The sequence below is a fragment of the Tachypleus tridentatus genome, chromosome 8 (assembly GCF_004210375.1).
Source record: "Tachypleus tridentatus isolate NWPU-2018 chromosome 8, ASM421037v1, whole genome shotgun sequence".
In the NCBI taxonomy this organism is placed as follows: Eukaryota; Metazoa; Arthropoda; class Merostomata; order Xiphosura; family Limulidae; genus Tachypleus; species Tachypleus tridentatus.
The window spans coordinates 34,037,962-34,065,885 of record NC_134832.1 but is presented as its reverse complement, the minus strand read 5'-3'; the positions used below and the strand labels follow the sequence as shown (position 1 = coordinate 34,065,885).

Genomic DNA, 27,924 nt, shown 5'->3' with positions numbered 1-27,924 from the left:
GGCAAGTTATAATGTTATGGTCAATCCCACTATTTGTTGGTAAAAGAGTAACCCAAAAATTGGCGGTGAGTGGTGTCGACTAGCTGCCTTCCCTCTAGTATATAACTGCTAAATTAGATACGGATTGTGCAAATAGCCCTCGTGAAGCTTTGTGCATAATTCAAAACCATCCTAGTCACACCAAGCCAAACCTAATAAAAAAAAATCAAAGCATTTTTCACGTGTCATAGCGTAACCTACCAAACAAAAATCACATGAGCGTAGGCACTAGTAAAAATAAACAGACAGAATATCACGTGCTACTACTGTGGTCATATATAATCATTCGCAATGATTCACCACATACAGTAGCCATTACGGGAGATAACGGTTTAAGTCGAAATGTACGGTAAGTTTTCATCAAATTATTTAAACCCCTTTGTATAGTAAACTTAGTTTTGTCTTCTGTGTCAATAAAAGAATGCTAGTATATTTAGGTTACAAAAAAGCAGAAATATAGGAGTAGCCATACTCATTAGTTATTACAAGCAAAACTACCCGTCCAAAGTGACGGGAAAACTATATTAAAGGTTCATTGTGTTTCGCTCTTGGTTTCACCCTGAGCCAAAGGCCTGAGCTACTTACACCGCTCACCACAAACGGTAATATCTGAACATTTTAATCACATTAAGAGCCATTAAACAATAACATACGGTATATCTACATTTTTATTAAGTTACGTCACATTTTAAAATATTAATGGTAGTTTAATTAACTCCTATAAAATTAATGTAGAATATCCCGCTTGGAAATAAAATTTGCCATAAACATTATTCATGTCTGTTCTCCCTATAAGGAAGGTAACTGATCACCACTACCTACCCTCAAACTTTTGAGCTACTCACGTATGATTCGCGGCCCCAAAACGTTAAGCGCCTGTTTGCAGCAACATTGGATCCTCAAATTGACATCCAGACAGGTTAAAAAACGTAACATGCCTGGCCCTTAAATGTTTTTTCAGGGACAATTCTTGCGACTTTTCTAGCATTCAGTTATTGTCTTAGGTTCAGCAAATAGAAATACTAGAAAATCCTTTAAAACTTAAAAATATGAATAACAAGCATATTGAGTGGATCAAATTTAATTAAACGGTATGCAAATTATGTATTCATGTATGAAAAAATAAATACATATAAAACTAGCTAAAACTTCAGCTAAACAAAAACAAATGCCAAAAGCAGATCTAAGGTAATCCTAATATGGCATTGAAAAATTAGAAAATGTTAAAATTCGAAATGTATTTGAGTGTAACTTTCAAATCATCTTATATACCACATTAATACTAAGAAAAACAAGCACTACATCAAGTTCATTTAGTACGACAGTAGTAATTACTGCCAACAAGCTTTATGGAATGCCAACACGTGCGATTCGGAGACCAAATTAGGTTACATGTTTACGTCATGCGTAAAGTTACCAAGTTTGATCGAGTTTGCACTTCAACATGTTGACGTTCGGCCTTAATATAATAAATTATCAAAACGAATACATTCAGTATTGTTCTAATATAATAATACAAACATATGTTACACTAAGATCAGATTACAGGTATTGTGCATTGACTATTGTTTCTTAACAAAGTAACAAAAAGTACTTTCTTTCTTATGAAAAACTGGACTATAATATCAGATTGCAAAGTTAATTATAATTAAAATTTCTAGTTCTTCAAAACCCGAACAGTTAATCAGCCAAATACCGAAACTTCGTAAGTTAAAAACATGCATGCTTTGTTAGTATTTAAAGCTCTAAGAAAACTGAAAACTTGCTGGGATATTTCGTCGCCGTGGGAAACAAGCGTTATTGTATACTTTGCCCTAGTCAGTCCTAAGGTAAGAACAAAGACTGCTGAGCACTACACCTTTAATAGGCAGCAAACACTATTTCAGACAGGCGTTAGCTAAGCTAAACCTATTAATTTATTTCTTATCCAAAAATGTTTTAATAATCAATAACTTATCCTTAAATATGAAAGTGTGTATATACACTACGAAATGGATGTTAAGCAAACAAAGAAATTTACCTGGAGAGACTGCATTTCTTTCGTTCAGAATCACCTGTTCTAAAAAGAAATCAGACTCGTCTACAAACAACGGCCTCTGACGGTTCTAGTCCATCGTCTGCTCGTTCAGCACAAGGTCACTAAACCGATATTCGTCGCTAGTCGCGACCACAAGTTCACTCTGGGAGTTAAATAAGTACAATAAGAGATTTCTAACGATTTTTTCTTTCTTTTTCGTTTTAGAAGAACAACTTCAATACTTAAAAATTAAGTAAAAACTAAAGTTTAAGCCTAACACTGTTCATTTTCACATTTTTAAGCTTATACCGAAGACCTGTTATTTAACCTTTTCGTGAAATATAAAAAAATAAAAAATAAACTCTACGGTGTTCAATTCTTACGAAAAACTGCCAAAAAATGTTACTCAAAGAAACTCGTTTTACTTTGGCATTTGTTCTTGTACTTCTACGATTTTTTTTATTTAGTGTTATGAAAATTGAAATTAAAAACAGTAGTATTCGTACTGAATATTATAATTTAATAAATATGGGGAATAAATATATTTAAGAAATCTTAATCGATTACAAAAATAACACTCAATAATTCAGAATCAATGTAAGTATATTTAAAATGTTACACAACCTGCATTTAAATTGAAATAAACGTGAGAGTTAACTTAGGGACTCTCCAACAAGTTTGTGAAGCAAAAACCAAAATAACTAATGTATATTTAGACGATAGGTGGTATTACACGACCCCAGTGACACAGCGAAATGCCTGCAGTTTCAAACGCTAAAACCTGAGCTTCAATACCCATGGTGGACCCAAAACGTGGTGTAGCTTTGTATGTAAGTAGAAAACACCACTATTATAAAACGATTTGTTTGTGTTAAAAAACTTATTTATTACCACATATATTTGTGGAAAACATTTTACTGTACAAAATTCTAACCATTTTTCACGTGTTTTGTGATGAATATTTAACAACAATATAAACTTAACGATCATTAAATAATTTAGGTTTAATCGCAAAGTTTTAGAGTTGGCTATCTGCACTGTATTCACTGCAAGAATCGAACACCTTATTTTAACATTATATGCCTTCTAGCCTATCGCTCCCCCACTATATGGCATTTTTTGTATCACATCGAGAATATACGTATAAACGAACAAAAGAAAAAAAAAGTAACAATATACATACGGTAGCCTAACTAGGGAGGGCCGAGCGGGACAGCTGTTCCCCAGACACAGCCCGAAAGGGGACACAGAACTCCAGCTATTTTAACAGAAATTTGAGGAATTAAACCTGATAATACAGTTCGTCAAACTTACTTCGGGAATATTCGATATCAGGATTGCATGATTTCTTTCAAGCCTGGTTATGCACAATTATTAATCTGTGTTGAAAGTTATCAACGTGGTTTCCTATAATTTAGGATATGAGTTTAAAACACATTGTGTTGGCACAATGTTATAACCATAATAGGGTTAAACCAAGAAAGCGGTGTATTAATAGCTTTTACACAATCGAAATAAATCGTCAACGTTATAAAACAGTTCTTTCTATGAAACGAGTAACATATATTATTTTTAAGTGAAACCATTCTATTCGGTATACTTCAGTGTCATTATTAAACATATATTTTCTGTTTTATTCGAATTTTCTGTTATAGCACCAGTTGAAATAAACTATAAACAACACGTTCTTCTTTGTTTGGATTTTCGTGCAAAGCTACACGGAGGCTATCTGCACTAGTCTTTCCTAATTTAGTAGTGATAGCCTATAGGAAAGGCAACTAGTCATCATCACTCACCGCCAACGCTTAAGCTACTCTTTCACCAACGAATAATAGACTGGTCTACCATTATAGCGTCCCGGTTGAGAGAGCGAATATGTTCGGTGACGAGGTTTGAATCTGCAACTCTTATTAAACTGCGAGTCGAGCGCCCTAGTCCACCAGAACTGCATGTTGTTATAAGAACTGCGATTCTTTATAATAACAATAAATCAAATATTAAATTCAAATTCACTGGCGAATAAAATCAACGTTTAGTAGATAACATACATACGAAAAAAAAATGTAAAACTCGTTGATCTCTTAGAATACATATTAATTAGATACTTTTTATGTGTTTATTAACCAAAAATCATTGAATGAACTCGCGAGCTAAATCAACTAGTAAGCAAGAGGTTTTTTTTTCACATACGAAAGAACGTGTGACGTCGCTTCTTCTTTCTGAAATCTTTCTATACAGCCCTTCGACACTGGCATATTTCTATTAAACCGGTTTGTTTTTGGAATTTCGCACAAAGCTACTCGAGGGCTATCTGTGCTAGCCGTCCCTAATTTTGCAGTGTAAGACTAGAGGGAAGGCAGCTAGACATCACCACCCACCGCCAACTCTTGGGCTACTCTTTTACCAACGAATAGTGGGATTGACCGTTACATTATACGCCCCCACGGCTGGGAGGGCGAGCATGTTTAGCGCGACGCGGGCGCGAACCCGCGACCCTCGGATTACGAGTCGCACGCCTTACGCGTTTGGCCATGCCAGGCCTCTATTAAACCGTTCCTAGAATTGAAATTATATTTCAATCAGAAAAAAACATTCAGAAATTTTAAAATGTGGAATGCTAATAATAAAACATTCCACGTACATTACGTTAATCATGATAGGTGTTTTATTGTACTAGGTCTATTCCAATATGTTTATATAGAATTGTAATAAATTTTACTGTTATGCCTAATTCCATACGATCAGCAATCACCAGTAAGCTGGTATTTTACTTAAATAAAATAACATTTTAAAAAAATTTTTGTATGTGTAAATAGAAAATAGAAAAATTATATGTTTGGAATAATGGTGTTATCCACTGTACACACGACAAACCAACATGGACCTGAACTATATCTCGCAAATGATTTACACTGCCAAATTTCAATGAATTTTTAACTTTTTTTTTCTCAATTGTACATATGTTCATAGACTAAAAAGGTATTTAAAGTTCTGACCATATTTATTTGTGACTCTTTCGTTTAATAATATTCTTTAAGCAAAAAACTCACCAGATAATTCCTAAACCTCAACTCAATACACATATCCCACCAAATATTATTTAACGCCACAGGGCTAATGAATGAATGACATCAAACTTGTTGCTGTCCCATGCTGTACTCCAATGCGTCTGTGTTCAAGGTTATATTTCCTGCGTTACGTGGATTAATGTTATAGAGAAACAACAGCCTCGAGCAGAATTCAGAGTTAACCCGCCAAACTCCCTTGATGTGCTGAATAGACTCTCCTATACCTGAGGGTGCAGCTAAATCTTGCAATAGCCTTGTCCCCTGGACTGGGCGTGTTTCACTGGCAGTGAATCAGACATTGTCTCGTCTCTTATAAGACATGCCTAAAAGCCCTGATGAGATTCTACGTCACTGAAGAATAACTTATATTATTTCTCAAGAATTTAACGTGATGTCAGGTAGCCTCTTTGAATTCCAGGTAAATTAGATGTCTGGCATAGTTTTTTTACAAACTCCGTATGTTCTCTGCGTTATGTATATTTTTACATGTTTAATTAATGCCACTGATACCCAAATTTTAAGATATATAATTAGCTAACCTATAAATTGCTAGTTATATCCACGATAGTATAAAAACACGACGAATCGAAATGATGGGTGAGTCACGTTAAAAGAACAACAAAGAACTATCTCTTTTGAAAGGTGGATTCTCCCTTAACCCCTTATGCTAAGACTTTATCGTTTTTTAATATAACTAATGGTTTTAAATACTACGTAGCGGTATTTTTGTCACACATGAAATAATCCGAGTTACTATGTAGGGATGTAACTTTTTTGAGAAAATCACTTTCATGTCAAGGTAAGAAATTGAAAAAAAAAACACAATTTTTTTACCACTAAAGGAGTTTCGATTGGATTTATTGTTATTTGTTTTATATCTGGATCGATATTAATTGTTTTTAACCATATACATTTTGTTAGAGGACCGGTATGGCCAGGTAGTTAAGGCGCTTGACTCGTAATCTGAGGGTCGTAGTTTCGAATCCCCGTCACACCAAAGCATGCTTGCCATTTCAGCCGAGGGGCCGTTATAATGTCACGATCAATCCCACTATTTGTTGATAAAAGAGTAGCCCAAGAGTTGTCCCTGGGTGGTGATAACTAGCTGTCTTTCTTCTAGTCTTAAACTGTTAAATTAGGAACGGCTAGCGCAGATAGCTCTCGTGTAGCTTTGCGTGAAATTCAAAAACAAACAAATAAAATATGTTGTTAGTACCACAGAGCTATGCATTTTCTAGTTTCCGTTTAGAAATCTATTTGGAACTTTCTTAAAAATGTATTTCAGTTAATAGTGAGCCAATAAATTATATTTTGTTCAATGTATTGAAATCCAGCTCAAAATCATCAATGTGTATTAAACGGTTCTTCTTTGTCATACTAATTCCAGAATTGTGGATTTCAAGACCTTTCTGGAACTCTGTCAGAAGTTTGAGAATTAACACTAACATAGTTCAGAATACAAGCAACACAAAGTATTTAATTGGAGACAGGTTTAAAAAAATAAAATTACAGTTTAAAATTTACTTCGAAACGATGTTACATTTCCCATAGATATAAGTATTGTTGTAAGATTTATTTTCAATGTTTGCTGGAAGGCGAATAGTATTCTGAGCTAGCAAACCAATGAAGTGTGTAGATGGCGGGTAAAGTATACATACAAGTAAAGTAACGTATTGGATCAATGAGCAAGTTATCTTTACCTGGATTACAGCTGACATCAATTTCACCAAATAATCCAGAAAAATCACCTAAGAATAGAACATGTTACAACGATATGTTACAGTATTTGTTTTATTAATTAATTGTAGTTACAAATTATTTATATTTGAAATAAGCTTAATGTATGTTTTAAATACTACATTCTTTATTCGGTTCTTTATTTTCACTGTCTCACTCACTAAATTACAATGAACTGAATAACTTATAAACTGAATATTTCTAATTTATTTATATACTATACCCATATTTCTAGGCCCGGCATGGCCAGGAGGTTAATACGCTCAACTCGTAATCCGAGGGTTCGAATCCCCGTCACATCAAACATGCTCGCCCTTTCAGCCGTGGGAGCGTTATAATGTAACGGTCAATCCCACTATTCGTTGGTAAAAGAGTAGCCCAAGAGTTGGCGGTGGGTGGTAATGACTAGCTGCTTTCCCTCTAATCTTACACTGCTAAATTAGGGACGGCTACCACAGATAACCCTCGAGTAACTTTATCTACAAATAAAAAAAGTAAATATGTTTAAAAACTCTGCTATGAGTAACACTGAAATTTCCCATTGAGTAACAAATGTATTTAATGTCTGTGTATTTAATTACACAGACTAAACAGGATTACAGATTTGTTGCTTTACAGAAAGATATCTCAAAGAAAGAAGATCATTTAATCAATTTGAGAGTATAGTGTCTATAGGGGTGTATAAATAAAAATTGTTTTCATTCTATATTACACATGGTTTTAGTTAGTTAGTTTAGTTATCACCCTTAGATTCCATCAAGGAACATAGGGCCGCAATCGCTTGCGGATTCTTTAACAGGTATATTTAAGTGAGTAGGTTGTTAGCCCACTGCACCGAGCAGTCCCTTATTTTGTACTAGCAGAGTACAAATTAAAAAACAAACAGAGTTGCTGATGACGCACATGGCATTGGATTTTGCCTTATAGCCTCCCATCTTCTCAGGATTCCAGAGTATCATACTTAGGTTTGGCTTGGTTTTTGGAATTTCGCACAAAGCTACTTGAGGGCTATCTGTGCTAGCCGTCCCTAATTTTGCAGTGTAAGACTAGAGGGAAGGCAGCTAGTCATCACCACCCACCGCCAACTCTTGGGCTACTCCTTTACCAACGAATAGTGGGATTGACCGTCACATTTTAACGCCCCCACGGCTGGGAGGGCGAGCATGTTTGGCGCGACGCGGGCCCGAACCCGCGACCCTCGGATTACGAGTCGCACGCCTTACGCGCTTGGCCATGCCAGGCCTTAACACATACATCGTTTTACCAGGGTTTTTTTGGTTGTGAGATCAGAATATTTTCTGTCATATGGATCGAAATATTCTTAAATAGTACACCATTTTCTAATGATTATTTTATTACAAAATTCAGTATTGAAGCACGAGAATGTTGGTTGTAAGAATACATGGCTTATCAGTGGAAAATAGTCCTAAGAGAAAAAAATAAAAGTATTAGCAGGACTTAAAGGTCAAAAGTAATGGGTAGCATTGATTAACTTCAGTCGGTTTTAATGTGTAAGACTTAGTATCAGTCTAAAAAATATCTACATGACAATCACATGGTAGGAAGAAGAAAGAGGCTGGATCAGAAAAGGTGTTCCAGTTCTCTAGTAGGGACAACACAACCACAAGTAGTTGGTCACGCAAAGACTCATAGATGCCTGAAGATTACAACGTTTTTAGGTTCTTGGAATACAAATTCCATGGGCAATATAATGCCTAAGTAGTACACGTGATGCTTGTAGATATGTTCCTTCACCAGTAAACGAGATAACAGTTTGTAGAAATAATCATTATGACTTACCTTTAACCTTCCATTTGAATCTGAACTTTCAGTATTTAAGATAAAGTTTGAATATTGGGCAGTCTTTCCTTAGCTATCTGCTACCTTGTCGATGTTCTTATTACTGCAAATCAAATAATATTAGTTTTATTTCCTTGAATTCCATCTAGCGATAAATCCTTTAAATTCCTTAACGATGTGAAGGGCTTCTTGTTTTGTAAATAAAGTGTTGAAGCTCTCAAATGTGGAACCTCCCAAGTGGAGATGATGATGAAAATTTGTTGCTTGACAACGTGTTGGATATGACAGTTTTGTAGTAATAAAGTTGCACCGACTTTGTGGGTAGGTTCACCTCCATGGATGTTATATGAAAGGTACCACCAGCCAAAAGACCTAAATAATGGTAAGGTGGGATTCACAACACAGCCACTTATGGTAATTATGAATCAACCGACACCAGAACTGATACCAGTAATCAAAAGACGCTGCTACCAAATGGATGCTGATTGGACAGAGGCCCAGTACACTCGCGAGAAAAACTGTTTGCAATGGAAGACAAATTCCTCCATCTCATTATGAAGAAGAATGTACAGTCTGATGCTCAGGTTAACGAACAGCGAATCTTTGATAAAATCATGGATGATCTTAAAATCGTAATAACGGCCCTGGAAAATATGCTGGCGGTGTTAGGCTGAGTAAAACAAAACCTGACTAACTTTGAGATTACTTTTCCTGTATATTTATGACATGGGTGTCTAACATCGGTAGACACTTTTTTAATTGTTGTTACTTTTAGAAACAGTAGAATATATAAAAGTGATCATCACATAGTATTTAATTTAAAACCTTGAGAAATGTAGTTTTCTCATTATAAATGAGCGAGAATACAAGAGCATTCACCATGCAAGTGTCAAAATTTTACTTTTTGGTAAACGTTCACTAGTAAGTAAAATCTCCACATTTGTGTAGTACAACGTAATTCAATCTATGATCTATCTATCACAGCTTGCTACATTGCTGACGTAAAAAGTAAAGGAATTTATAGTTACTATTACTTGATTATTATCAAAGAAATCTATCAGGTAGGGGGCAGCACTACTAATGTATGGATGGATGGATTGTTCATCCAAATGGTATTTTAATTAATTCCTGAACAGGTCATCAAAACCTTACACTGTTTCCTTTCATAACAATGTTTTTGTAGTGACCGAGTCACAAATCCTGGAAATGTCTCTAAATATTACGGTAAAATGTTTAAATATCTTGTTCTTCTTTCTTGCAATTTAACAATACCAAAACCAAAACAACGGTGTCAACCAACTTTAATTTTTTTTTTAAATGTAAATGTAATGTAAACAATATTATCATTAACCCCTTGAAATTAGTTTCCTTGCAATCCTTTAAAAACTCTGAGTAAAGGGTTACACAGGCATTACCAGTTAACAATGGATAAACAATATGTATATTACAGTTGGAACCTGACTGTACTTAGAACTATATCTCTTGAAACACTATATACAAAACAAATAAGTAAAGAAAAAAACTCTTCACAAAAGGAAGAAAATATAAGGATGGCTAATATCAATCCTTCTAAAACAATGTAAACAAGATAATGGGAAGATAGCATTTGCATCATCCCTAGAGCAAAACATGAATAAATAATTAATCACAATTCAGTTTATCTGTTAACATTCTACCACAGCATGCACCTATGTTATCATAGAGGTATGATGCAAATACCATCCATACTATAATTTCTATTGTTTTAAAGGATTGATAGTAACCATATATACACTTACTTCCTTTTTGAAAATGTTTTTCCCTTTACTTGTATAACAAACTACTGGAACAAGTTGTCACAAGTCAAAAATATTTGTAACCATAGACGAAATTACTGTTTAACTCATAATTTTTCATGTACCCACCACAGATTATTTTCCGAAAGAATGAAATAATAAAAAATCTTCACTTATTTTCCTGTGATATTATTATCTGAAGTGCTTATATTACTTATATTAAATAATTCATCTGCAAGCATATACTTCTGTTTTTATGCTTTTTTGGTTTCTTTTTCCCTAGTTAAATCCTCTGGTGGTTTAGTAACAAGTCTGCAAATTATTTATTTTCTGTAGTACATACTGGTACATAGACGATAAATAAGTTTGTGGATTTGCAGTTAAAATTAGGCATTCATTCTCTATTGTGGCCAGAATTCAAATAGTCTCTTTTGTAGCATTGCAATAAGAAAACAACACAAATTGTAACTTTACTAGACTAAAGATTCTGCTAAATATAGTGTGCTGCCATATAGATTCCATTTGCCAATTTGTTCTTACTTCTGTACAAATCTAATAAATTATATGTCACTGCACATACAGATGCAAGCATCAAAACTTTTATCGCATACCATTTTGTGCAAAAATAAAATAAATGATACAAAAAAAAAAATTAAGCAAGACCGGACTCACTTCTCACACAAGTTTTATGTAATGTTTATATTACTTTCTGGTTTGACAACGAGCAAATTATTACGTAACTGTCAGTTCACATCTTGTATGGTTTTTGGAGATATTTATATTACTAAGAAATATTTCATCACACCATCTACAAAAATGACTTTACAAACATCTGAATTATGGTAATCTTTTCATTTCATTATTGTCCAGTTGTATGTGTTGCCATGTTATATAAACATATGGTTTTATGGATACTGTGTAAATAAACAGAAAGCATAGTTTTGAACTGTCAGTAGTTTCAAAGTAAAACAATTATTTATCTCACAAATGTTTATCAATTATGAAACATTTCTCTATGAACCAAGCAAGAAAATACGATCGGACCACAAATATATATAGTCAAGCAACAAACACTTTGGACTAATAAAAAATATCTCCAGCCCAAAATAAAGTATCAACATATTTTTCAGTTTCATAGTGTAGGTTAAACCTTTATCTTTACATTTATGTCAATGATATTTCTAACTCTAAATGTGTTTACTATAGTTTTATTTTTCTCAAAACTGTATTAATAGTTTTGTACAATGTGAAATTATGCTATTAGTATTAAATCAATTAAGAAGATTTGTTAGATGAAAAGGCCTTGATTTTTAAAAAATTACATGGAAATACTAAAATGTTTTTATGAGTTACAATTTGTATTTAAATGTATTATGACTAATTTATTTCACATAAGAAATTATTTATTGGTCTATTTCATGCAAGAATATTAGAAAAGAAAAATGTTTACACACTTCAAAACACCTAAAATCACAAGTATAATATACAGTGAAAAATCATATGATATATACAGCAAACAATTTCTTATGTTGACCATAAGTTCACATACTTTTATATAGCTACTGATTGAACAATCGTATTTCAATAGAAGAAAAAAAAATGCTAAAATACTAATAGCAACTTTTATAAAACATTCTAAAGCATGAAAATATTATACTTTTCACAGACAGATCCTTTTACACTTAACAAAATATTTAATTTTTGTAATACATAATTATTTTAATCAAGTATCAAGAGATCCTACACTTTTTTTTTAAAAGAAAAACTATTTTAGAACATTTAAATTTTTGGCTAAATATATGTGAACATTTATTAAGTCATAGTGTCAAATCTGTTTAATAAACAAACAAAAATCAAAAAATCTCTCCAACATCCAGATACATTGTTTCAAGAATAAATATTACAAATATCCTTTGCATTTTTATCCTTGAAAGGTCATTAAAAACAAAAATAAGAACAAGTGTTAGTGTAGTGCATGATTAATGGAGCTTAGAGTCGACGATATGATCCCAAATGATGTTTACAGTTAGGGCAACGGTGTTCCACATCCTGACATTCCGGAATACAACAAGGAATCAAACAACATCCCAGCCAGCATCTATACAAAACAAAGTAGTAAGTTAAGTGGAAATAGCACTTGACAGCACCCATTTTCTACTTCCATTTTGTCATTTAAATTCAAACTGAAATTCACTAATGAGAAATCAAATCTGTACATACTTTCACTACCATTAGCTGGTGGTCACTCATGGAAGTGGCATCAGCAACATAAAACACGTGTTCATCCATAAGCTTCACATTTGTAATAATAATAATGTGATTTGCACATTTGTTTTTCCAGATTCCTCTCAAGTTGTCCATTGGAAATTCAAATACAGAAGCAAATAAAAATAATATTTCAGACCTATTGCTTGTCTCTCAAAAGTCAATGCCCATACAGTTTGTTTTTACACATAAATGATAAACTCACTCTAAACAATACATTCAAAACAGATATTAAAAGCAGGTACTTTACTTTTGTTATTTACCAAAATAGCAACAGTACCAAAACATTTAAGGAAAGGCCTTCTAAATAGGGAATTCTTAACATTAAGAGATTACAGGAATTACAGATAGAAAGATTCCGATTTCCCCTCATTGCAAACAAACTTCACTTATGTTAGTTTTTGTGCAGCTTGAAATGTCCTGTATAATAAAAAATAAGAGAGATAATATATTTATTCAACTTTAAATGTTACCATATTTTACACACATTATAAAGGAACTCAATTCCTAACCTACTGGGCCCAAGATTTAAATAATTATTTGAAATATTTCAAAGTTCTCCTAAACAGAGCATTACTTGTAACAGCTAGAAATCTTAGATATAGGAAGCTCTGCTCATGACTGTTTGTGTTATCCTTTATATTAACACGGAAGACATTTATATAATGATCTATCAATAATAATGTGAGATTTTCAAAGTCACGGACATCAAGAACTGAAGCACTATTGTAATTAGTAATTTCAAGATTAAATCTTAAATATTCTTACCCAAGAAAAACAAGGGCACCAGATAAAATCCATGTTAGCAATCCAGGTGAAGCATTAGTTTCAGTCATAACTTGGGCTGAACAGTGAGGGCATGTTATCTGCATGGGATAAGGTCCCCACTGGGCCATGTTGACCACAGTCACTGAAGTCATCCCTGAAATAAAAAGTAACAACTGAAATTCAGTCCTGTTTTTTTATCATCTGTCTTTCGAAAGAAAATTCTAATTAAAAGTAGGTAACTAGTGTGCTGGTGTCTGAAGCTTTATATACAAAAAAAAGTGTTGAAGCTTTTTTTTTTTTTTGTATACAATAATTACTTTATTTATAGAAACACTACATATTCTGTTTACATTGATTACCTAACATTTAAAGAAATTGTTTAATGGATTATAGTTTGATTTAATTTTTCTCACACATTTGAAACTGTTCTAAATTCTTTTGAATTGGATTTAAATATTTGTAAAAAGTGCCCGAGTGCTTTTATTAAGTTATTACAAAACTTTTTTTCACGTCTTTCTGCTGCAAGATTATCTCAATTTTAACACAACAGTTTCTCAAGAGTTAACATTATAGAGACTTTTATTAACCACCAGTATTTAGTAAAGCTGGTCAACTAAGTGAAATTTACTAACTGATTGATTGAAAGGCTCATTAATATTTAAGGCATAACTATTTAGGATTACATGAAAATATATTAAACATTCAACACAGTAAAAAACCTGAAACAAGATAAAAACAAACATCATTCCATATATTTGTCTTCATAAAGTCTCACAAGACCACTCTATTGAAACTAAATAAACTAATTTTTGGTTGAAAAAATTGTCCTTAGGTTTCATGTGATGAAATTAGTAAACATCATAAAAACACTGATAGATAATTATATATATTTGAACATATATAAACTTATGACAATATTAAGTTACTTCACTGCAAAGCTTAAAATGATTCATAAAGGTGGAAATCAAAGTATTATGTAAGCACAGTTCATATAATTGACCAAATTTAAAATTCTAGGACCATTTCTTACAATCTTCCTGGACATTAGAGAAGGATAAATTACAATAGAAATGTCATACAATAAGCATATATTGTACTAAAACAAAATTTATTGTTAAATTACACCACATAACAACATTTTTACTTTTTCTTGTTCCTGGGCAGAAAGTGTTATTTCCCAATTTGTTATGCCTAAAGTAAATGGAAAAGACCTATTTTTCTCTTCAAACTTTGCTTTTGTGACCTGGGTAATGAAATTTTCAAAACTGACCCATTTTGCAGAACATTCCAGGTAGATTCAGTTCTGAGTATCTGAGAGAATATTTTCTCAAACTTCACCCGTCAAGATGGGCTCTGCTTCTGCCACAATGTATCCGGTCTGTAGGAGGCAATTGGAATTGCCTGTAACCCGAACGAGTGGTGCCTCTTCATTGATAGCTTATCCAGAAGCCTCGAAGCTGTGCTGCTCCATATTGGGAGCAAGTATCCATCTCTTCCCCTAGCTCATTTGGTACATCTCAAGAATACAACAGTGTAAAGACCTTGCAAGAAACCTTGAAGTATGATGAGTATGGCTGGGAGGTTATTGAAGACTTCAAAATGGTGGCATTCCTGATGGATCTCCAAGAAGGCTTTACCAAGTTTCTCTGTTATCTTTGCCTTTGGGAGGCACAATGTCAAGTGTAAGCCATCAGTGGACCTCCAGGAAGTGTTGTTCCCACCATTGCACATAATATTGGGTCTTATGAAACAATTTGTCACAGCTCTTGATAAGAAATCTGCAGCCATCAAGTACCTTCAAGACTTCTTCCCTAAGCTGTCTGAGGCAAAGGTCAAAGCTGGTGTCTTCTTTGGACCACAAATAAAAAAAGATCATGGAGTGCACAGAATACCTGCTCAGTAGGAAGGAACAAAAAGCTTGGGGCAGCTTTGTTGCAGTGATCCAGGGCTTCTTGGGCAATCACAAGGCCAAAAATAATGTGGAACTGTTTGAGGTTCTGGTGAAGAACTATGGCAAAATGGGCTGCAAAATGTCTCTGAAAGTCCATATCCTTGACACTCATCTTGATAAATATAAGAACATGGGAGCATACTCAGAGGAGCAAGGTGAGCACTTCCACCAAGAAGTACTGGACTTTGAAATGCTTCTACCAAGGAGAATATAACAAAAACATGATGGTAGACTATATTTGGGTGCTGATACATGAAAGTGATTTACATTACAGTCACAAATTGCAAAAAACTACTCACTTCTAAACATTTTTGATCATTTTTGTATAACTTTAGTATAAATACATGTAAATCTTGATTCATATGTTGTTTTATTCAGACCTTATGTAAATGAAAATGCGCAAATTTGACCGTTTTACATAGAAAATTTCATTACCCAGGTCACAAAAGCAAAGTTTGAAGGGAATAATGTCCATTTGCTGTACTTTTACAACATAAGCAATTAAGAAATAACACATACTATCCAGGAACAAAACTTGTGTTACATAGTGTTATGAGCTCAAAGTTAAAACATTTTATAACAATGTTAATAGAGAAAATATATGAAGACAACTTGATTAATCTTTTCTCTGGTTCATATTGATAATGTGACAAGCCCAATACTCACTCCAAGAACAAAGTAATGTCCTTTTTTAATTTTAAACATTATATTTATAAAGAGAACCACTTGACATTACACCATACTAAGTACACATAGTTCATATACGTAAAGCCTAGACAGGAACAACTTTTTATACTTTAATGTCACAGACTTATGTTTATAAAATGTAAAGCTCAGTGCTCACTTCCTAGAGCAAAATATAGTGTTTAAGCTTATTCTATATTCTTTAAGCATGATGCCAGTACTTGACTAAAACTACAAGTACGCTCGGATGTGGTTAAGGCTAAAATTATATTTTCACAAATTCTTCAAGGTATTTAACTTTTTTTTTTTTTTTATCTACTTGGGATGGTGTTTTGTAGAATTTTTAATGTTCATTTTGTGTGTGTGTGTGGGGAGGGAGGGGGGGGAATCACTCTTATCAACAAAAACATTCCAGAAAATTCTAGTTCAGTAAACACTCTTGCACATTTTTGAAATTCTTTCATGTCATCATTCACATGCTTTTTTTTTTTTTTTTTTTTCTTCTTCTGGTTTTCAACTGATACATTATACTTTTCCACTTGCTTTTATTGCTACCTATACCAGCTAAAGAAGCTTCCTCCATATATACCTGGATCTTTAACCAGTCTTGGTTGAGATTCACAGCCATTATGCCTCCAAATGATTCAATCTGATCACCTACAAGGCACTTCGCAACAAATATTTCTTCAGATTTGTTAACCCCCATCTGCTTGTTCACAGTACATCAACTAGTATACCAACTTTTACACATTATGGTAGGTAGACTTATTCAGGAGTAGTTTAATTTAGGAAGGTATCCTAGCCTGTGACCTTCACTGGAAGGGTCAAACAACAAACTTCAAGTCTTATTTAGAGGGATCTCATATTTTGCAGAAAGTCACTGAACTCTGTCAGTATGACAAAGGTTTTTAATCAATACATACTTTACAGGACATTTAGCAAAGAAACCATGCCATTACCTCTTTCAAGAAAGCTTTGCATTCCATGTGAAATCTGTCACTCATTTTAACAGATCTAATGGATCCTTGGAGGTCTCTGATGAGAAGTCAGAGCAACATAGCATCACACGACTCAGAAGGATGTACAGTGAGAATTTATTTAAATATTTCATTTTAAAATTAATAAATATAAGTTAGGTTTGGATGCCAAGTTTACAAACATTAATTGACAATAAAGCAGTTCAATTACACTTTAACCCTCCTAGGCAGGCTGTGTAATCAAATCCTGTTATCAAACATCCTTGCTTTTTCAGCTGTGGGAACATTATGACATGGTCTTCCACTATTTGTTGGCAGAACAGCCCAAAAGTGGATAGTTGTTGACTAGTTGCCTTCTTTCTTTTGGGTATGGATATCCCAAGTAGCTTTACACAAAATTAAAACACAAGAAAATGCATTCCAGTTGATAAAGAACATAAGTATAACAGTACTTTGTGTTTATTCATGAATGATTGTACATACCAATACTTTAATGTTTATTCTTTTACTTTCAGAAAAGCACTCACATATGCAACAAGCATACAAGTATAACTGTTATTCTTTCATATTTAGGTTCTCTCTGACAAAGTAAAATACCTCGGAGACTAACTAGCAAAATACACTAAATATTCAGCCTGTGACAAGGAAAATCACTTAACAATCCAATCAAGTGTGTAAAACAATAACACACCATAATAAACAAAAATGCAAAACACGTTCTCTCTTGCAAAAGGGTACTAGTTAAAAGAAACACTTCAACACTGACCTTGTCCAGCATGAGGAGCTCCAACAACCACAGTGGAAGATTTAGGTGGATAGCCTGCTACAGTAAGAACAAAATAATATAAGGAATAGAAGAGTAATTGGATTTGTCAATATTTTAAACTATGCTCTTACAATATACATGGGAATCAAAAATAGCTCCAGAGATGAACATTATATGCATAATACATCAACACCAACCTTGTCCAGCATGAGGGGCTCCAACAACCACAGTAGAAGATTTAGGTGGATAGCCTGCTACAATGAGAACATGAGGACATAAGGATTCATACTTGGTTATAAAAACAGAGAGAACAAGTAACATTAGTATAGACACACAATAGAACAAACATGACACACCCAATACACTCACCAAAAACATGCAACACATAAAAGATATCTTTAGAATTGTAGGAGAAAGATCATCTTTAAAAATCCACTGTTAGTTTCATACTATATATTATACACACACTGAGGGGTGATAAAGGCATAGTTAGTCATCTTTATTAGATTTATAAAAGTACCTGTGAAAGGAAAAACTACATCTCCCCATTACTAAGCATTGTAGGCTTAAATCTTGTTGAGACAACTGCAAGTTTTTAGGTTTACTAAATTAGAAGTCTTTCTAAGCTTATCGATACATACTTGATATCGTATAAAAAAAAGTTTAAATTAACTTTACAGATAGGCCTATAAAGCTGCCTAATAATGACAATTTCTATAGATCTTCCAGTGAGGAAAGTTTATTTCAATGAAAATACATAACAATTAGACTAAAGTATAGGAAGTTAACAAATTCTAACCCATTTCATTAAATAAAAACAAAAATTGTTTTTATTATAAGAAGGCTTCATAGAATGAAATCTCAGTTAATGTTTTACAGATATGAACCATGCAGTACAACTCACAAACACAAACGGCAGGCAAAAAAAACCACTAACCACCCACCTGCCATAGGAAAGACAGGAACCCCACCTGGTGGAGGGGGATGATGGGAGTAAGTTGGAAAAGGGGCAGATCCAGCCCCTGTATGAGATGGAAGCAGCATGAGATAAAATGAGAAACAATGAAAAAGAGCAGAGTAGAACATTACAAACATATTTTAGTAAACGCAAATTTTCAAAAAAAAAAAAAAGTTTCCAAATACAAAATAACATACACCTTAAACAAAAATTATGAAATAAAAATATCATTACTGTTCAAATACTGTTAAATGATATTAAGCCTACATTATTAGGCTATTATTTTATAATATATCTACCTTTAATGGCTAAATGAACTGTAAACCAAACATGACATTTATTTATGCATTAGTTTATTAAATTATCAATAACCACCAATAAATTAAAACTTTCAGTGAGAAACAAAATTAAATTTGGCCTCTTCATCATGAATAAACCCACACAAAAAACAAGAACTTCTATTAAAGTTTAAGCCTATGTAAAGAGTTTTTGTATAAATTTGAGATGCACATGTAGCCATTCTAATAAATTTACTTCTACAAATTAAGTTTTATTTAATCTCATTTGTCGTTTAAAAAGATTAAATTACCTAATAAAACCTCATATCCAAAAACTTAAAACAATTTCATGCATATATTCCACTGTACTGCAAGCCAACTTTAAAGTACACAAACACACATACTTCAGTTTCATCCCAAAAACTAGTCAGTTTTTATTTTAATAAAGTGTTAATGTATTTTGACACTGAAGAAAAGTTTAATATAAAAACCAAGAATATAACCAGAAAAATACTACACCCTGAATGGCTTTTACCAAAATATATTCCATGATATGCTTATGTGCTGTAACTTTATACCATAAAACAAGTTATTTAAATGCAAGACAAAATAAAAAAATATTTTTCTTTTGAACAGATGACCTTAATCAGGCTAAACTGCAATACAGATAACCAGACTATCAAAAGACATTGTCCCAAAATAAATCTCTCATCTGAGGGTGCATGCTTAAATATTTTTTATTGCATAGTAAATAATTCTTTATGGACTTTTCAATTTGTACTTTTAGTTCAGTCTATCAGACTTAACTTAAAACTACCTTTGCTTCTTATTCTGTGGTAAACTGATTAAAACAAATCTTCATACAATGGTATTACTCTCACATATACAGGACAGAAAGATAAAAGTTACCAAAGGAAAATGTATAATATTTATAAAAAAAAACAACACTTTCAAGTTAACAAAAGCTAAAACACGAACTAAGTAACACTCCTCTCAAATTTTTCATGCAAGACATGAAAATGAACAGCAAATATGTCTAAATAAATATATTTAACCTGTAACATTGTCATCTTTCTTCTTCTTATAGAAGACTAAGATAATAAATGGTTATAAGCAAAAAATTTACGAACTTTAGACATTAAAAATTTTCTGAAAGAACTTCTACATTTTCCAATTAAGTCTTGAAGAAACTGTGCATCTTGTGTTTGCAAAAGTCACAACAAAGAACAACACCAGGCTAACTAGTGAACTGAATGCTTATGGAATTGACAGAAAAGTTTTCAAAAATCAGTTAAAAGGTAGCAAGCGAAATAAGGTTATATGGGGACACTTTCAGTAATTAAGAAAATGGGAAAAGTGCCCCCATAATCTATTTATCTCCACGACTGTTTATGCCAGCAATTTAAATGATACTTTAAACAGAAATAACATCAAATATTATGAGGACACATGAACAAAGATAATGGAAAAGTCTGTTTTTATAAATAATGTGGAAGGAGAACTTCAGTATTAAGAAATGCAAAGTTATCTGCATTTGAGGCACAGATGAAATGTTCTTTTGTGTAAGAAGAGAACTGGAGTTACATAGAAAGAGAACTTACGAGTGATTTCAGCTAAGTATTTATTTGTGGTGAAAGAACTAGAGGATTCTAGATTTAAATTAAAAAGAATTTTTAACATAATGATACAAAAGATATTGTTCACTTCAAGAAGATTCTAGTTAGGCCTTATCTAGAGTACTGTCTAGCTGTGATCTTATTACACCAATAAACAAGCTTAATAAACTAATATCCAATTTAAGAAATTACAGCCATATATGTAAGGTTAAGCTTAGAGCTTTAGACTCCTTGTTTGAATAAAGAACTAAAGGCGATTTTACTCTGAATCTGATTGGTGAATAAAGATTAAGAAAAATAGGCTGACTATTTGGACGTTCACATGCAGATTTTTTCTCAAATAAAATTACTTAGTCATGAGCTTAGGGAATAATATGCTTAGTGATATGATGTGTGGAGTTATTCTGAATTATTTTAAAATCTTAATTGATACTATATTGATGTTTAGACACTAGAAATTTAAGTATTTTGAAGTTTAAATTGGCTATTACAGTATAGTTATTTTAAAACAAGTTCATCTTTAATAACTTTACTGAAATGTGATTGAGCTTGAAAAAAAAAAAAATTCAATGAAAATGTATTTGTACATTTTAAAACAATCCAAATGTAAAAACATAAATGAATAGAGTAAAATTGCAATACGACATACAAACATGCTAATGAAAACACATTCATATAACAGAAACACCAAAAAGAGCACGAGTCCAAAACTAATAAATTTTGAAAAGTTTAATAATTCCACTACTTTCTTCTACCTGCTCGTAAAATGTACCTCTATCAAACTATTCTTTAAAAAATTCATAAATTTTCACATTAATCAATGGAACTTTTTTCAGAAAAACAAAAACTTAATTTGTGCTAAAGAATGCATAATCTAAAATAATTACAAAGTCCATTACAACACAGGCAACAGTATTTTGTTGACCAAGACAATAGTGTTTAGTCAGATTACAAAAAAATAGAACATGCTCTTTGTTACAACTTGCATTTTTAATACCAGATAATTAGTAGAGTATATTCTAATTATTGGTGTGCATTTGTTGGTTTTTTTTGGGTGAAAAAATTTAATTTATATGTGATACCATGAATATATTTAATTTACCATGTGTAAAACTATATCACTCACCTCCTACATAAGCACCAGGTGGAGGATTATAAGAACTTGGAGGTGGAGCACTACTGTAGGGAGGTGGAGGTTCTGTATAAGGTTCTGTTGGTTTAGATGGATCCATTTCTTTTTCAAATCTACAAGAAAATACTTCCAACAATGAAAATAGTTTGTACAGCATTCATAATTATAAAATGACTATACATCTCTAGAAACCAAAACCAAAGCTACTAAACATTAACAACATAAGGCACTTTAAATCTATATATAAAACTCAAAATCTCAGTTTGCTTGCTTGTTCATCCACCTTGTTCACTGAAAGTCATACTTTCAAAATTCCATAAAAATACAAATTTCTAATTAATGCATCATATGAAATGTTATGAAAATAAATATCTTGAACTTCAAGTCACAAACCTTTTACAAACTAAATTAAATCCCTTAGTACCCTAACATTAAACACCCTTAACTCTACTAGTCATGTGTATGTTTTCACTTAGCAAAGCAACATCGGCTATCTGCTAAATCCACCTAAGGGAATCAAACCCCTGGTTTTAGCATTGTAAGTCCAAAGACTTACTGCTGTATCAGCAGGGGGACTACTACTAGTCATGTACCTTCCTTTAAATAATCCTGATGCAAGTCAGTCAGACCTCCCATAACACCCCATTTCCTAATCCACATAAGTAAAGCTCTTTCCTATACTTAAAACTAGATTTACTTCTACACAGTCTCCAAGTGTTCTCTTTGAAGAATAAATATAACCAAATTTAAATGTATGAACAATTTTTATTTCTCTTGAAATTCATGGGTCATGCACATAATTTACTAATGCCACAAGAGCACAAAATGCAATGTTAAATGTCTCTTATGCAACATCATTTTAGTATCTACTGACTGACAGACAACATACAACTGTATTATAGTGCAAGTGGTTAAAACAGGTAACCTCTCCAAGTGGCCTTTAGCCTCCTTTTGGAGAATTAATCCACAAATCAAGCCATTCAATCTGATGATTCACAAATGTGACATTATAATCCTATGTTCATAACTATAATCTCTTTAGTTCTCTAACATTTCTGCAATCTAACATGAATTTTGCTATGGCCTACAAATGTTACCAAGTTCCACAATGAAACTCCTCTCCCTTAAAAAAAGTGATACCCATAGATACCCACTTAAATAAAAAAAAAAAAAAGATTTTCTTGTGTTTATACAAGAACCTCTAACTTGTTTGTAACATCTTGAACTTTGGTGCCTGGTAAGCAAACTCTTACTAATTATAATCCATCTCTGTACTCTACTGTATGAAATATACATAATAACATCCAATCAAAGTCAACCTGACCATCAGAATACTCAAGTAAATATATTCTTAAATTTCTCCTTATAATGATTAAAGTGCATTATTTTATCAAGTGGATAACCTTTCTGTTAACAATACTTTTTGTTGTTAATCCCAGTTAGTCCTAGGTACACACTTTATACTAACAATGCAAAACAGTCAATAATAACAAAGCAAAATGAAGTCACAACATTCAACATACTATTAATGAAAGTAATAATAAATAAATGCTGAGTTTGATAATCCCTTAATTAGAGATGTTTTCATCATATTCTCTCTCAACAGCTGCAACATTTCCAAAACTATAAAATATGACCCACTATTTTCTAAAAGCAATTTCATATCCCACTCTTGTTTTTTTACAACTTAGTTAACCAAATATTACAAATCAATCAAATGTATTTCGAGTGAGACCATGGCTAGCATCACAGCACCACTTTGTACTTGACACTCCTTATATGTGATACATTTACCCCATACAATCATTAACAATAACTTTTTCTATTTGTACCCAAGAATAGAAGAAATCTGAAGACAGGACTTTTTTTTCATTCTGTGTATAAAAAATAAGTTTAGATTCATTACAACTTTTACTTTAATACACGAAACAGGATGACACTGGTAATGATGTTACATTATTTATATAAACTGTACTGCAATTCATAGGACAATATATACTACTTACCATACTTCTATCAACTGACATTAAGTAACTTATGTTGTATGTATACCATGCATATTTTGCCTTCCTATTTTAAGACAGTATTTTTAGTACTAGTGTGCTATTCTACTATGTGCAGGAATTAAAGTATTATTTTCCCAAGAAATTTCACCTTTTTAGTTGGTTTTTCCCAATTAGAAATACATTGTCCTTCAGTATTCCTTTACTTACAACCAATGAAAGTGAATAAGTTGCATAGATTAATTTCAAAAAATCAATTTTGAGGAAACTAATCTATACATGAGGGAATGCAATCTTCCCAAGAGCTTTCCTTTGAATGAATGTAATTTTGATTTCATTATTTCAACCCCTGATGTGCAGATTTCTACATGACACATCACTGATAAGGTTGTTAAACTACATTCCTTCTTTATTATGTTTATTATTATTCCGTTATTCATTATTCACATAAGGTAAAAGTTGGTCTATCTACAGGTGGTATGGCTGTAATGCTGCACTTTGTGGAAGGATTTCAACAGCTCTCTTTGGGTTTGGAACAGAGTCAATAGTACAGTAATGCAAAATTGAGCATTTAAAGAGTTTTATTAAAGAAAAATAAGCAATTACTACAACACATAGTATTTTAATGTTTATATGTGCATTACATCTCCCACTTATCTCAATAATTCACTCATTTAAAAAAAAAAAAAAAAAAAAGGAGTGGACAAGAAACTGTATACAGTCATGTGAAAAAGTTACGATACCCTATGAAAGCCTGTGTATTTTTGTAACACTTTTGGATATACAGATATTTATTCTCAATTTTAACAATACTGAGAGATTATAGGAATATAACTAAACAATTAAAACTGAAGAAAACACTTTTCAAGATCTCCTGTAAATGTAATTCTATAAAAATGCATATTCTAACTGAGGAAAAAGTTAGGGCACCCTACCCCCTAATTGCTAGTGTTACTCCCTTTGGCTGAAATAACTGCAGTGAGACACTTCTTGTAGCCATCTACCAGTCTCTGACATCGGTCTGAAGAAAGTTTGCCCCACTCTTCAATGCAGAATTCTGTCAGCTGCGAGATGTTTCAGAGGCTTCTTGCATGTACAGCCCGTTTCAAGTTACCCCACAGCATCTCAATGGGATTAAGATCTGGGCTTTGACTCTGCTATTCCAGTACTTTCCATTTTAGTTTTCAGCCAGTCCTTGGTGGATTTACTGGTATGTTTTGGGTCATTGTCGTGTTGCAGGGTCCAGTTCTGCTTCAGCTTTAATTTTCTGAGAGATGGACTCGCATGTTCCTCAAGCACCCTCTGATACACAGTAGAATGCATGGTGGATTCTATGATTGTGAGCTGTCCAGGTCCTGCTGCAGCAAAGCAGCCCCAAACGATGACACCTCCACCTCCATGCTTCACAGTTGGTATGAGGTTGTTTTCCTGGAATGCTGTATTTGGTTTACGCCAAACATGTCCTCTGTTCTATTGTCCAACTAATTCAGTTTCGGACTCATCTGTCCAAAGAACATTATTCCAGAAGTCCTGGTCTTTGTCTACATTCTCTCTGGCAAACTTCAGTCTGGCCTTGATGTTTCTTTTAGAGAGTAAAGGTTTCCTTCTTGCACACGTCCCATGCAAGTTAAACTTGTGCAGTGTCTTTCTGATTGTCGAGGCATGCACTTTCACATCAACAGTAGCCAGAGCCTACTATAGGTCCCGTGATAACATGTTAGGGTGTTTGGAGACTTCTTTTAGCATCTTGTGGTCTGCTCTCGGGATGAACTTACTTGGACGACCAGACCTGGGCATGTTGGCAGTTGTTTTGAAAGCCCTCCACTTGTTGACTATTTTCTGGACAGTGGAATGGCTGATTTCAAAATCTTTTGGGATCTTTTTAAATCCCTTACCAAACTCATAAGCTGCTATAATTTTTATTCTGAAGGCCTCAGACAGCTCCTTTGCTTTCACCATTGTGCTCACTCTCAGTTCAACAGGCAGGAGCACACCAAACTGTCCGAGGTTTAAATAGGGCAAACCTCATTCAAAATGCTGAGTAACGATCTAATCACGTGCACCTGGTGTGATATACTTATGTGCAAGTTGAACCATTTTAAGTGGGAATAAATGTGGGGTGTCCTAACTTTTTCTTCAAAATATGCATTTTTATAGAATTACATTTACAGGAGATCTTGAAAAGTCTTTTCTTCAGATTTAATTGTGTAGTCATATTCCTATAATATCTCAGTATTGTTAAAATTGAGATTAAATATCTATATATACAAAAATGAAGGTAAAAATATGTAAAATTAAGAGCTGCCAGGAAGACTGAAGCATTAAGTTCACACTTGCTGTCAGTCACTCAAAGTTGGTCTTTCCAGTCCTTGGTTCAAGTAAAAAAACAATTAAGATGTGTAAAAGAAATCATGCTAAACCAGTATATAGTTCAATAAAAAATCTTATATTAAGTTAAAAAGACAAATAGCTCTTAAAAATGTGAAAACATGAGCGACGCAGCCAATATCACCTATGACATTGGCTAATGTCAAGAGCAAACCTACCTTAAAAATGTTTAAAATGGCATCATCATTCTTGGTTGTAACAACGGCATGATAACAAAATACGTATGATTGTGACCCGAGTGCTGCACAGACCACACATTGGCGAGTCAGTACCAGATAAAAGGAAGTGGAGAGTTAAGAAACTGTCACCAATGCGTAGCCTAGCCAAAACAACCCCCCATTCAATCCTTACAGAAAAAAAGATGGCCAAAGAGCTAAAGAAGACTTGATTTGAAAAAGCTTTTTATTTCATTGCTTGCTCCAGGTCAACTTCAAACTAGTGTACAGTCGGAAAGTACAAGTTAGATTTTCACAACAGTCATCATTTACTGTTATACATATAATGAAATATATCATCCATTTTCCACAGAAATATACAAGATTAAATGGAAGCTTGAACAAAATGGTGTATTCAAACACGTAGAAAAATAGCTTTCTAAATGCACTACATTTCAGCAGTAATGCATAAAATATACATTGTTTTAACAACACTATGCATAGTTACAAATGTAATTCAACAAACATTCAGAGTCATGAAACCTAGGTACTTATTTCGGTTTGCATAAATGTTGTAAAGTACAGTAACAATCTTGCTGCATTCTTTATATAGCTTGTTGTACTCCGAGAAGATGTGCTGTTTACTCAACCAAGCGTAATGTTATTTTTCAGAAATCAAACTTTGTAATTTCATCAAATGCCAATGCACAAAAGTATGTTCATCAAAAGCATCAGCTATAACATTATACATCTCTAGAATCTCTTCCGTATAAATTTCATGCAACAAAAACAGTCCAAAATTATAACTTCATTAGATTTTTGCAGCTGAGGAGTGTTTGACCTATAATGACTATTTGCCTTTCTGTAGCCTCAGAAAACACTTTTACATTTAGATTTTCTCAACCACTTAATCGACACTTCGACCCCTTCAGATAAAGATGACTCAACTCCTCCCATAATAAAAATTATTTGTAAAAACGCACTCGTTAGTGTTACTATGGCACCTAAAACTTGAATTAGTAATCATAACGCTAATACTTACCTATCATTTGTTAAAACTAGTGGTAAAACGCAACATTAAAACGTATGAAATGTAAATATAAACAACACAAAATAATGTGCTATTTTGGGGTAGGTATTTATTACTAATGCTAAGATAACACTAACAGTCAGTCTTTTTAAACAAAAGTTACATAATCATTATAACATAAAACTAAAGCATTTCTATTGTCCCAAACCAGCCGCTTATACTAATTAATTCAGTGTTCTGGTTCTGAGCAACAATAATTTTTCTGCACAGATCTCTACACTTTTCTTTCAAAATTACCATAATCTAAAACACATATTCCAAAAAATAATGATTTGACTCAACCAATAATTTATAAATTTCAACATTGATTAAGCCTTACCTATTAACAAACGACTGTAACTCCCGTACACATACAACACTCTGAACTTTGTACACTAGAGGGCACACATATATAACACACACACACACACACACACAAAAAAGATTTTGCAATTGATAACAGTTTCGTCAAACTGTG

General features: G+C 32.9%; 2 protein-coding genes and 1 long non-coding RNA gene across 11 annotated transcripts in view; 1 reads left to right on the top strand and 2 right to left on the bottom strand.

The window, feature by feature from the left end:
* LOC143222137 (ankyrin repeat and BTB/POZ domain-containing protein 2-like) overlaps window positions 1-2,201 on the bottom strand; it is a 69,662-nt gene extending 67,461 nt beyond the window's left edge. For all 3 annotated transcript variants that reach the window (XM_076448159.1, XM_076448161.1, XM_076448162.1), the window contains exon 1: window positions 2,060-2,201. The gene's annotated coding sequence lies outside the window, so the exon portion shown is untranslated. The remainder of the gene's footprint in view (window positions 1-2,059) is intronic.
* On the top strand, window positions 359-18,861 carry LOC143222139 (uncharacterized). Its single transcript, XR_013012038.1, has 3 exons — window positions 359-388; window positions 2,773-2,886; window positions 18,727-18,861. It is a non-coding gene; the product is annotated as an uncharacterized LOC143222139 (long non-coding RNA).
* On the bottom strand, window positions 11,818-27,924 carry LOC143222138 (lipopolysaccharide-induced tumor necrosis factor-alpha factor homolog). Of its 7 annotated transcripts, none has more exons than XM_076448163.1 (7): window positions 27,787-27,924; window positions 21,826-21,944; window positions 18,792-18,869; window positions 18,045-18,101; window positions 17,848-17,904; window positions 13,470-13,623; window positions 11,818-12,534 (listed from the first exon to the last, which is right to left on the bottom strand). In XM_076448163.1, exons 2-7 carry the CDS (start codon window positions 21,929-21,931, stop codon window positions 12,426-12,428), a joined length of 561 nt encoding a protein of 186 aa, XP_076304278.1. In that variant the 5' UTR covers window positions 21,932-21,944; window positions 27,787-27,924; the 3' UTR covers window positions 11,818-12,425. The 7 variants fall into 7 exon arrangements, with proteins under 7 accessions (XP_076304278.1, XP_076304282.1, XP_076304279.1 ...); XM_076448167.1 differs by having other exon boundaries at window positions 18,045-18,098; XM_076448164.1 differs by having other exon boundaries at window positions 21,826-21,957; window positions 27,787-27,852.